Source organism: Rhagoletis pomonella, unplaced genomic scaffold, assembly GCF_013731165.1.
Source record: "Rhagoletis pomonella isolate Grant_MI unplaced genomic scaffold, Rhpom_1.0 Rhpom_scaffold_00007, whole genome shotgun sequence".
Lineage (NCBI taxonomy): Eukaryota > Metazoa > Arthropoda > Insecta > Diptera > Tephritidae > Rhagoletis > Rhagoletis pomonella.
Genome location: NW_023458561.1, coordinates 32,960,020 through 32,973,191, shown reverse-complemented (window position 1 = coordinate 32,973,191; position 13,172 = coordinate 32,960,020). Strand labels below are relative to the sequence as shown.

Genomic DNA, 13,172 nt, shown 5'->3' with positions numbered 1-13,172 from the left:
ATGCAACTGTAACTGCATACCCAGCGCAATGACTATACCCCATTGTTCCATTAATTAACTATAATTTGTTATTGATGGCGTTTGCGCTAATTAACTAGTTAGGTCAATAAACATTTATGTACACTGTATTGCATTACTTTAGCTTGGCAGGGCCGGTTTTAGGACGGACGAGCGGAGTGGCCGCCTTGGGCGTCAAATTCGGGGTGGGGGCGCAAAATTTTGAGGTGGCGTTTAATTTTTTTATTGCATAAATTTTTCAAATGTCAAAATCTAAAATTACCTTCGGACTTACGCGGTTTATATATATATATCTAGTCAGTAAACTAAATTCAGAAAATTTATATTCGCTGCAAGGCCATATCGAGCCCTAACCGCCAAAATAACGTAAGCGACATTTTTTTCAAAATTTTATTTTTGATGCAGAAATGCATCTAGATGCTCTAGGAATATTTCTGCATCAAAAAGAAAATTTTGAAAAAAATGTCGCTTACGTTGTTTTGGCGGTTAGGGCTCGATATATTAGACATGCCCACGCCATAAAACATTAGAGTTGGCCAGCCAGCACTTTACAACAAATACAAACAAAATAATCAAGCCCGCGAGAGGGTTGGTTATGAAATTGCAGTTTGTGTTTGTAGTAGGTTTAGGTTTTTTTTTTAAATTTTCCCTATCCCACTTCGAAGTAGACAGCACATCGCCAGATCATCAGCGAATTTCAAACAACTTGCTGAACATTTTGGAACTGACTCGTCGTTTGACAACTCATCTCGCAAAAGAAGAATGTGTTCATTTACGAAATTTAAGATAAGTCGATTTAGCAAGTGCCCCCAGATTGTTGTTGTAGACGTTTTTTTTTTAAATTTATGGCTTACTATTATAAAATAGCATAACGCTGTTTGCAAGTGGACTACTCATTTTATTGACTTTGCTAGTAGTGATGTGCTGCGTCGATAGCTTTATGTATTGATCGATACTCGGCACCGATTTAAAAAGTATCCAATACCTTCGGTACTCGGTACCGAAATGTTTAGGCTTCCAATTAAAACGAATATAGACTAAAAATAAAAACGGTTCAGGGGAGCCTAGCCTATCAAAAGCCGAGTTTAGCGTTAACAAAGCTTTTAATGCTGATTTAAATGAAAAATATATATACATTTTCCGTCGCCACAATACAAGAAACTCTTCCTACGAAGGTGGCGAAGTGATACAGTGGTATTTTATAGCACGACGGCAATATTTTCGATATGTGGTTTCCTCATTGTTCTGTACAAATTGTTCAACCGTTGGGAAAGCATCGTCTTATTCGTGCTAGTTGTGAAGTATATTCATAGACGAAATAAAGTCGATGTACCTCGTTCCATTTACGCCCCAGGCGTCGTTGCTTCTAAGGCCGGTCCTGTAGCTTGGAATTACATATATGCAATCGAAGTTAAGACATTTTGAAGTTATACTGCTTAGAATACATATATATGGGAAATGAGCAGAATTAATATGAACTTCCGAAGATTTTCTAGATGCGAATCAACTTAAAAAATTAACACTCTAAATCCTTCTGTCTAATAAGAATAATTAAGAATTTACCCATAGAATTTCAATAAACATAATATCGCACACCTAGGTCTAAAGTGCGATCAACTCAAAGAAATGGTTGCGCGATTTTTTTTTTTTGCATAAATCAATTCATAGGGCTTACATCCACTTAATGGAAATATTATTTTCTTGATGATTATATACATTAACTAAAAAACTACTGTTATAACTACCTGTTTTTGTATTAATTGCGTTTAATCTGTGAGATCTACAAGCAATTAAATTTGCGATATGTAAATGTTTTGAACCATTAAATGGTAGGTAATTTGAACACTAGTCTATAACTTTTATTTACATACGTTATATAAAGGGGCATACTATACCGTGTTGAATGCCATTAAAAGTGCATGCCAGTTTTTTGTTTGGTGATAATATCCCTCTTGAAAAAAAAACAATACATATTCACTCACAATTTTCAATAAATAAAGTAATATAAAATGTTTCCCTCCACTCACCCCCGTTAGGTTTTTATACAATATATGTTCTCGCAATTTTCAATAAAGAAAGTGATATAAAGTGGTTCCCACCACTCCCGCTGTTAGGTTTTTATCGCTGATGATCCCTTAAAGCTTCGGGATCAATACTAAACGGTGTTTGGCTGCAAATATCGGCAAACAACGAAGTACCAAATTATGAAAAGTCTAAAATTTTCGTTGGTGTTGTTGGTTGTAAAATTGCTAACCTGCCGCTTTTCTTTAATAGTGGCCAATTCATTTTGAATACTGCGAAGCAACAAAAAATGTAAAATTTCACTTCGGGACCAAGGAGTTGTGGAATCGCCTCCATCTTGAAAATAAGTAATGGTCAAAGTATTTCTAACTCTGTTCCCTTGAGTTATTTTCGGGCTTCAATCATACTATTCCCGAGCCTTAGTTAAATTCGAAAAGGATTTTGCTCGACCACATCCCATTTTTGAGTACAACTTTCCACTTTTAGTTCTATTATTTTTCATGAAACATTATGTATTTTTATTTCGTGGAGGTCTTGTTTCCTTAGTTTGGAAAAAGCCTTCAGCTTTACAAATGACGTTTTACATTTCCTCCGACTGACGTTACAATTTTCTAAAATAATTGACCTCATTCTTTTGAATCAGTCAGATATTCGTTAATTTACGGTATGTACTACCTCCTTGGGGTAGTTGAGTTGTTTCTTGCCTTATGAAAATAGGAAGATAGAGGGTGAAACAAAAGAGAAAAATAAATGATGGCAATTTGTTGTTGTTTTTTTCTTTTCTTAAAACAGATATCGATTTATATTTTAATTGAAAAAATGTTTTTTTCTTAGAAGTTGATTTCATTAAAAAAAATCCATAAAAGATGTTATCTTCTTGTGTTCATATGATATCTTCTTAAAATTGGTAGAAATGTAATCTCTGCCGAAATCAAGGTTACTCTTAGTATTTCTTGTGCGGAATTAATCGACGAATTTTTTATCGTAAGTTTGCGGTGACAGGCCCATGCCAAAAAATTATAGTATATAATCAGGATTGCCACTTTGGTAAATTATTACCAAAATTGGTAGAAAAAATTTGGGTTGGTAAAAAGGTAAATTTTTGTTCATTTTGGTAGATTTTTGTTAAAGTATTGTCTTTGAAAAATAAATAAAACTTTTCATTCTCGGTTTATTTTTCGTAGATATCTTTATATTATAAATTTCTTTCGAAAACAGAGTACTGTTGCATTAATTTCCGCACGCTTTAATGCGCACTTTTTTATATTCATACATATGTGCATACTTAAAACTCATTTTGCAAAAATCCTGAGCTTATGATTGCCTAAATATTTTAAATGGTTCTTTTAATAAAAAGAAAAAAAAATTGACAGGTATGTAACTACACACAATGATTGTTCGCTAAATATATCAACGCCAGTTTCTATAAATGGCAATTGGTTATACTAAAACTCTATGGGCTGTAAAACTGCATACCCAAAATTGTTCTAAAAATTCAGGGTAACAAGTTTGATATTTAGACAAAATTTTTTGAAATTTTTCTAAATTTATTTCAAGCTATATACTTAATACCATGTTACTAGTTAAACAAAAGGTTCCTTAGTGAAAATTTTAATTTTTATGGAAATAACTAAAAAAAATAGGACAAAGCAATGGTTTTTATTAAAATAATCAACAAATGTCAATGGTAGATATTTTCCAGATTTGGTATAATTTTTTCAAGTAGATGGTAAGTATTTTTTTCATCAGTGGCAACCCTGTATGTAATCTTATTTCTCGCCAGGAGCTTATTTTTAATACATACATACACATTTAGAGTGAGTTGGATTCATTGGTTATTAAAATATCTTAGTTTTCATATCTCTGAAAAATAAAGTTATGTATATGAGAAGTGGACGTGGTTATTGTCAATTTTCTACACTATCGATTCATGATAAGTTAATAGAATACTTATTCTCTATGTTTTATTGGAATACCTTAAATTTTACTGCAGTTATTAATGAATTCCGTACTCCCATATAAAATTTTCCACGGTGTACGTTTGTCACATAAGCTGCGGCCAATAATTGTAAATGCGCTTAGACTCCGCTGGAATTCGGCATATAGTCTTACCTTACGTGGGACAGACGAATTAAAAAATGTGGTAGATATAGAAATCCTGGTTCGCCTACTCATCTTGAGGGCGGATATCTTAAACATAACCCTATTTTTTCAACAAGCTATGCTGCTATGAACAAAGCAGTGAAAATGGGATTTCTCCAAGACGATCGATACATTATTGCATTCATTAGAACGAATTGTCGGAAAAGTTTTGCCACTCAAGTTAGTATCACCAAAACGGGCTTTTAGAAAGCCTCGGCCCGGCCGGCTTAGTGCGACGAAAAACGCTTGATTTTATGTAATAGTTTGACAATGTACATATTTATAATTACTATTCAAAATACATAATATTCCCCCATTTTCTTTACAGTTACATTGTCGGCTCAGAGACGGCACGTTTGGCCAATGACTGGCGTTGGGCGCTGCGTGTCACACCCATGCTGGGCATTTTCGCTGTCGCATTGATACTGTTAACCAAAGAGCCCGTACGCGGTGAGAGTGAAGGCTCACACAACTTGGAACCTACCAGCTACACTGAAGATATAAAAGATTTGGTGAAGAATCATTCGTTTATGCTTTCGACAGCCGGTTTCACATGCGTTGCCTTCGTAACAGGCGCTTTGGCTTGGTGGGGACCTAAATTTATTTATCTTGGCATTAAAATGCAGCCAGGCAATGAGGAGCTGTCACTGAATGAGTAAGTAAATGGAATTTAGAAACAAAATTTTGCATTTCCGAAAAAAAAAATCATAAAATTTAGCACATATGAATAGATTATAGAAATTTTAAAATTGACACATCCATACATTCGTATGTAAATCCTATTTACAAAACAAAAAAAAAACAAAAACTAGCGTATCGTACAAGTTTGGCATCATTGCAATGATAGCTGGTCTAATTGGTGTACCCTTGGGTTCGCTGCTCGCACAGCGTCTACGACCACATCACGAGGGCTGTGATCCATACATATGCGCCTTCGGTCTACTCATATCAGCGCCCATGGTCTACTTGTCGCTGGTGACACCGCAAACCACAACCTCGTTTTGCTTCTTGTTCGTCTTTTTGGCACAGGTGACGCTGAATTTATGCTGGTCGATTGTTGCTGATATTTTGCTGGTAAGAAAACTGATTCGAAAAAAGAAACACAAATCAATGAATAGAAAAAAGGCGAAGTGCAATCATCAGCAACTAAAAGCAGCAATTAAAAAAAAAAATACCATAGCATAAAAAAGCTAGTAAAAAAACCAAAATTTCAAATTTCAACGCCACTGTCTGCTCCGCTGCGCGCGCTACAAACCACCAAAAGTGTATAAGCAGCTTGTACGATCGCTAATTGCCACGACTGTTAGCTATGTCAACGGCATTGTATAGATTTTTTTTTTAACGCGTTTTTTAGTTTACTGGAATTTTCTTTTTTAAATGCTTTCTACTGGATACTAAATTTGTTTTCTTTCTATTTTCTTTGTTTTTTTTTTGTCTCCCCCCTATAACTCTGAACAAAATTTATCAACTTTAAATTCGCACAAAAATCATGAATGAATATGCATTTTTCGAAAAACAATAAAACTCAACAGCGTTTCTTTGCGATTTGGAATAATTACAATGGTAGCTGGTCTAATTGGTGTACCGCTCGGTCCAGTTTTGTCGCGTGCGGTTGCCAGTTACAAAAATAACGCTGATCCCTTGGTGTGTGCCTATGGAATATTTTTTAGCTCGCTTTTCCTTGCTGCCGCAATGCTGCTTGTCACAAAATACGTCATAGCTTCGTATGTTTTAATGTTCGTCGGTCAATTGTGTTTGAATCTAAATTGGGCACTTGTTGCTGACATTCTACTGGTAAGAGAAACGTTAAAAAATTTTCCTAAAAGTACACGTGTTTTTGTTTGTGGTGGTTGTTGTTTTTAACTGAAAACATACTTACATTAATACGAACAAAATAAAAGTAGCAAATGTAAACGTTTTTACATTCATAATACGTAAAATATTTATTTACAGCTTAGCTTATTTTTTATACGCTTTGAGTGTGTAAATTAGGGTGCATCACTCTTCACCAAAAAAGTTTTCCATGTTAATTATAAAATTTAGTATATTTTAAGACATCCGCCAAAATATTTCGGAAAAATATTATTATTATTAAATATTATTTGAAAATACCTTCAAAAATCGAGTTTTTTTTAGAAATAAAATTAGTTTTTCAAAAATATTTTTTTCTAAAAAACCGCCTAAGATGAGCACATGTTTAAATATTTTATCAACGAATTCGAAGTAACGAGATTTTCGGAGGTACTTTACAATCAGTCCCGCTCAAATAAATCTTTTCATGAAATACCTAAATAAACCACTTTCCCATGCAAAATTAAGTAAGTAGATTTACGCGCTTAGATGAATACCCCTAAAAATTTTATAATTCTGGTTGAAAACCTGCATCTTTTTTTGGTGATGCACCCTAATGCATATACTTCATGTTTAATAATAGCATTTATTTATTATTCGCTATTCCAGATTAAGTTATGTACATAAATAATAATAAATACAAATTTTAGGCAATATCGTTGTATATCCATACGTACATATATATACGTATCGACCCCTTTGCGCAAAATTATCGTATGTTGCAAAAACCAAATTTTACAGGAAAGTGTTTTTTGTATTTTTCTCTGCTTTGGCTAGCACCATCAATACCAAAGATTAGATTTGCTGAGAAATACATATAACTAAACGCAAGATTTTTCAGTAGAAAGGTCTCTACATTCTAATTTCTTAACCCATATGATAATTTCGCCCACAAGAAAAAAATCATTGTCACATACCATAAAATTTGCAGTCAACTTTTGGGGTAGCTATTGGGAACACAAAGTTGCATCAAAAAATTTTGTAAAAAATATAATAGACGATAATTTTGCGCAAAGGGGTCGATATATGTAAATATTGTTGTGATTGTCTCAGTTGTTCCAAACAGATTTCCACTGTTTTTTTTTTTAATATTTTTAGACGCTTTTTTTTGATATCTTGATTTTTCGAATGCCAAGTAACCGGGTTTTCACTTGCTTTATTTATATACAAGAATCTAAAAATTCTAAATATTTATTTATTGGAAATAGTACTACCAAATGTTTATTAGTTTTATGTCTGAGTACCGGAAAACTTTCCAGAAAATTTCTTAAAATGGAAAACCGAACGAAAATCGTTCACTCTTGTTTTTGTTGTAGCAGCTTATTAAACTCTGTCTAAATCAGCGAATCGGCTACATGTTGTCTTCATTCTTATCTAACAGCAGGCTTAGGAAAAGTGCAGATCCGATGTGAGTGGGCATGTGAAGAGTTGGTTAGTGTCGTCGAGGCATCTTATCCAAGTTCGAGAAATCAGTTCAACCTGCTACAATATACCGAACGGAGCTGTGTCGAATGTATCGCGAGCCCCACGAAGCAACTCGAGCACTTCGTCTGCGATCGGGGGCGTTGATATCCGGTGTTGGAATTCAAGGGCTGGGAGTTGACGAATATTTTGATTGATTCTCGATGAATGATCTGTCTATAACAGATAGTTTATATTTGTGTAGTCGGTCTGGGTCAGCGGATGGTATACTCTAATTCACAAGACTGCCAGTTCTACACGCACGAGTTATTCCCTACAAAGGATTGTTTGGCGACATAATTTTTAGCAGTCATATTTTAATTTTGTCATGATTTTTGACTAACAGTAAGTGTGACTATAGAGAAATATGTAAAATAAAACCGGTTTATCCGTTTTATTCTTGACTAAACTTGAATGGTGAACCGGTTTTTTTACAAATTGCCATGCTTTCGAATGACTCGAAGCCCCTTACTCCCTTGCATTATTTCCGTTGGGCATTAAAAGTTCTTTTGGTTTAATATTTAATTAAAAACTTAAAATTTTTGTTTTATTTTCCTTTTTTGAACTTCAAAAAACTTTGCCCATCCATTATGCTTATTTTAACCGAATTCATTTATCAGTATTAAATTTCTTAATATATGTACATAGACATGAAGATACAAAGTTTGCTTTTCATATTACCACGCCAACAACGGATGCACACCCAAATTTGACACCCTTGTCTAATAGCCAAGGAAACTTTCTCTTCGCCCTCATAGCACTCTGTTCGTTGTAATAAAGTTTAGCAATTTATTTATGTCGCAAAATGCACCACTTATCTGCTTGTAAGCAAAGGACAACAAAAATGTTACATATTTACTAAAAGTTGTATGTAATTACGAAGAGTATGCAAGTAGATACATATCTTAGTTGATACATATGTACATATGTACATACAATGCTCCATTTTGTAAGTTAATTTCGACGTGCTGTTTTTCGCCACACTTGGCATTTGGTTCTTCAATAAAAAATATAATAAATGCAATAAAGTCGAGAAATTACTCCCCATGGAGTTGACATATTGCATTTTCATGAATTCTAAGTGTAATTCATTCACATTTATTCAAACAAGAGCAGCGCAGCCACATTCATGCAAGTCACGTCCTACGTACGTACATATATATTGCATATATTTTGGCGCCAACTCGCATTAAACTCGAAACTCGTTCATAATATTTCATATTGTGGGTGGTTGCACTCTCCCCTCTCACACGAATATGTTACTTTGAGTTTTCTTGAATTCGCAACCCCAAATTAAGTTTTTATGCGTATACCCTTATAGTGGACCCTTAATTAAATGCAATTTGTTTTTTTTTTTTTGTTCTAAAACTGTTTAGCATATAAATAACAAAGTATAAAAACACTGCAATGCTGAGGCAGCAACCGCATCTTATTCACTGTGTATTAGTAAAGTACGGAATCTTAATTCGAAGGGGGAATCTTCTCCCGCTTTAGCACCCAATATATAAAAGAAATTCCCTTGCAACCTATTTCATCAAATCTAATTGAAGGGCTTAAAATCAAAAGTAGTTCTGAAATTTTTCTGAGATAATTAAGGTTAAAGTTGATTACTTATTGTAAATTCTGGGTAAATGCATTTGAAATGATTCTTGCTTAAATGAATGCAGGTTAATTAACTAATTCAAATGAATGGTACTCTTTGTCACCACATAAACACTATCTTAACTATACAAATGTGGGTATAACTCAAAAATGTCACTTAGACTCGTATGATTCTAACCCCTTCAATTAATCTGATGAGTTCATGTTGATCCTAAATTAGGTGTAATTTCATATCATATGTTTGGTTATTTTATAATTTGATAACCACCCTATAACCAGGAAAATTTAAATAACATAAATAATTTAAAAAATAATGTTTTAACTTTAGGTTTTTTAATCGATTTTATTTTTTAACGGACTTGGTCCCATACTAATATAGTTTAGATCGTCAGTTTTGTTTTTTGCTTCAAACTTACTTCTTAAGCATTTACAAACTTTTAATTTGCACCTTCCATGTACATATTAAATCCCAAATTATTCTGACCGTTACCGATGACTGAAACAGTAACTTTTGTGAGCGGTTGCAAAATTGTTTGTTACTAGCGCAGAATAGACCAGAGTTAAGTATGTAAACCGCTACAACAACTACAGACCTGCAAATTCCATGCTGGAGCTACATTTTTTCATGCCCAACCTGGGTTTATATTCTATTGTATCAAGAATTTATATGTGAAAATGCTTTGTATGTACTCTAGCCTAAAGGTGTAAGTAGAAAAAAAACGTATCGATGTTTTTTTTTTTTACAAAATTTATCCAAATATTGCAACGATGACTTTCGATGTATAGTATAAAACATCCTTATATTTTCGATGCATTGATTGAATATAGAATATCAATTAACGTGAAATTTAGTCACAATAAGAACCTATTTCCTTAGTTCATATAGAAAGAGAGATTGCTTAGTCCAGTTTTCCACATTTTAAAGGAGAGACAAATCCCTTCCCAATATCATTTACTTGAAGTCTTTTTGCAAAACTTTGAATACAAACATTACTCTGCATGTTCAAAGGAAAACGAATCTCCATAAAAATTTGCCAAATGCGTTGCTAATAAAAATTGTTTGGGCTCTTTCGTGCTGATCGAAATTTGTTAGCCTTCTTTCTACATATGTAGTTCGTTCTGGTTCCTTCATCAAAATGTAACTTTTCACAAAGAGGGAACTCGTAAATTTTTAGCTCTAAGCCAGCGATTTCTTAATTTTCTCAACTAAAAGTTTTTCTGCTAAATTAAAACTTGTAAATCCTTGAAAAAAAGTATATCAAAAGGCGCACAACTGTGCCAGTAAGAATACAGTGAGTGCCTATAAAAACATTCCAGCTCAGGTTTCGCAATGTGTGCAATGTTTTTCATGTTGTAATTTTATTTCATTTGCATTTGCTTCTACCACGAATACTGTGATTTGGGCCCAGGTTTCCAAACATAATTCAAAACGTGGACCACTCAACAAATTTTCAACAAAATTTTTAAAACTTCAAATTAGATTTTTCAGAAATATTTTCCAAAAATTGGTATCCAATATCAAAGGTATATGAAATGGCTCTCGATTTGACACGCTGTGTCTGCTTCCCACATGTTTAATACATATCGCTCATTTACTTCATTAGTGGCATAACTTAAAAAACCAAACTCGAGAAAAACGGCTTTAAAGTTTGGAATTTACTCAAAATAATACGTTCGTCAGAAAAAGGCGAAAAAATATTTCGTAGCACGTGCTAATCATATGAGCAAGGGCGACTTTACCTTAGGATTTTTTAACAAATTATAAAAAAAATTTGCTCCAGCTTTTGCTGAAAAGTAAATAAAAGCTCTGTGTACATTTTTAGCGCATAATCTCAAAAATGCCAAATTTTGAGTTGTGACTCTTGCGAAGACGGTGTGCGAAATATACTCCCATAGTATACATATATATATAATTGATACATATTTTGCTTTAGTTAGCTACTGGTAATCGACACCGATATGCACATATGTATGTAATACGGATGTTAATTTTTCAGCTTTTTCCGATCCCCGGATTTTCGGGATGTCGTTATCACAATCCCGGGATTTGGATATTCATTCCTTTTCAAGCACTTAAATCGAAAAATTGCTTCTACATTGTTTGAGAAGCTCTCCTACCATAAAATAAATAATAAATAAATGAGTCTGAAACCTACTTTTTTTATTTAAAGTGGTGTTTTTATTTTTTCTCTCTGACGTCAAAATTTATTTTAAAGGACTTTGTAATTTTAAAAATATGATTAATTCCAAAAACTGTTTAAAAAATTCAAAGCAATGTAGAATAAAAATATGGGCAACAAATGCAATAGGAAATTTTTTTGAATTTAAAAAATATAATTTTTTTAATTCACAAAGACGAATAGGTAATTTTTTAAGCTTACAAAGTTAGAAGGACGAAATTCGAGAATGTTATCCAGTTTATATAAGTCCTTAATATATATTTTTTTCAAGGGGGATAAACTTTTTAAAGGACATTTCCAATATTTACCAGTCCTTCTGCACCAAAAACGTGAATCTAGTTATCTTCTACAGGATTTCCTCTTTAATTTGATACCCATACTTCTTCTCTAAGCACATTTCTGTGAATTTTTGGAATCATATTTGAATTACTGACGTCAGTGTGAAAAACGCAAAAACGTGCTTAAAATTTACAATCGCACGGTGTTATATATATAATGAGCTAGACATTTATAAAAAAATATTAATTATTAAATAAAAAAATAAAAAATAGCAAATACTGCGTTTCTATTATTGCCATCAGTGCAAATTGCAAAGGCCGGGATCCCGGGATTTACTTTCCTAGTATGTATATGGCACATCACTGTTATTATTGTTCCCAATTGGTATTGGCAAATGCCAAATTACACTTGACTGCACTATTTCTAAGCGTACTTATCTGCTAAATATAGGACCAAAATTGCATGTTACCCATGTGTGTGCCAAATATTATCGAATATTCAGCTCTTGCATTGCGCTTTTTAATGTATGTACATAAATAGGTACATACGGAAATATGTATGTGAAAGACTTGTTACGATAGTACTTTCAAGAAGAAAGCATTCGAATTTTTTGATTTTCAATAAAACGGGATTTCATTACCATAGCTGCGCTGATTTTTTCACGGACAATGTTAGAATTATTTGTTTGTGGAATTTTTTTTGCTGTTGAAACTTATGTATTCTTTGAACTTTCTGCCCACTAGCAAATGTACATACATATGTAATAATTTATCTTAGGTTTAGTGAAATTAGTTGTTTTAATTATTTATATGCACTTAATTGTATGTCTTAAAGAATTGTCACTAACAAATTATGTATGTATGTAGATATGCACATATTGTATATGTAAATTGTAACTGAAACGCTACCAAATCATGACCTTTAGTGCTTGGACAGAAAACTGACTTAAAAGGTGTAGAGATGAGAAGGGGTAAAGGGTCAAAAATAAATGTATTTTTTTTGTTTAATACTAAGACTGTACAATGTCTGGCTTAAAGCTTCAAAGGAGTCACAACTAAAAATAATAAGTTGGTCAAAATATGCGAAAAACTATTTCTTAGCACATGATAATCATATGGGCAAGGGCGACTTTAGGTTATTTTACCAAATTATAACGAAAATTTGGTCCAGTTTTTGCTGAAAGGTAAATGAAAGCACCTAAAAAGTGCCTCGTATTGTAGATAGCTAAAAATCTTTATAAAACTCTGCTCTCCTATTTAAGCTATCATAAAATGATGTATGAGTCAAAGTTTAGGAGAATTGGAGTCAGCTACCTACCATATATAACTACTTTAGGAATATGAACGCTGTCCTTGATATTTTGCTACAAATAATTTTTTGCAGATCTGTGTTCGGACGTTCCCGTAAATTTCTATGCAAGTAGAGAAAGTTGCCAAAACCAGCTTTCGTATCCATATTTTAGCAAATAAAATAGAAATTACTATTTCTTCTACCTTAGCAGTATGTACATATATTTTGAGCCCGAACGCTTGTCTTCACTTTAGACTTTTAGTTACATCTTTCTACATAATTTTTGGTTTAGAACTTAAAAGACATATGGGGTATTCACAACGGTGT

At 33.0% G+C, this 13,172-nt stretch overlaps 1 protein-coding gene across 2 annotated transcripts in view; it reads left to right on the top strand.

Annotated features, from left to right (window-relative positions):
- The window catches only part of LOC118742651 (protein spinster), a 79,411-nt gene that overhangs the window by 58,630 nt on the left and 7,609 nt on the right, over window positions 1–13,172 (top strand). The window contains exons 3-4 of one of the 2 annotated variants that reach the window (XM_036474877.1): window positions 4,511–4,837; window positions 4,995–5,256. In XM_036474877.1, coding sequence (XP_036330770.1) covers window positions 4,511–4,837; window positions 4,995–5,256 — 589 coding nt within the window. Of the gene's footprint in view, window positions 1–4,510; window positions 4,838–4,994; window positions 5,257–5,714; window positions 5,977–13,172 lie in introns of both variants that reach the window. The other variant, XM_036474876.1, reaches the window with a different exon arrangement.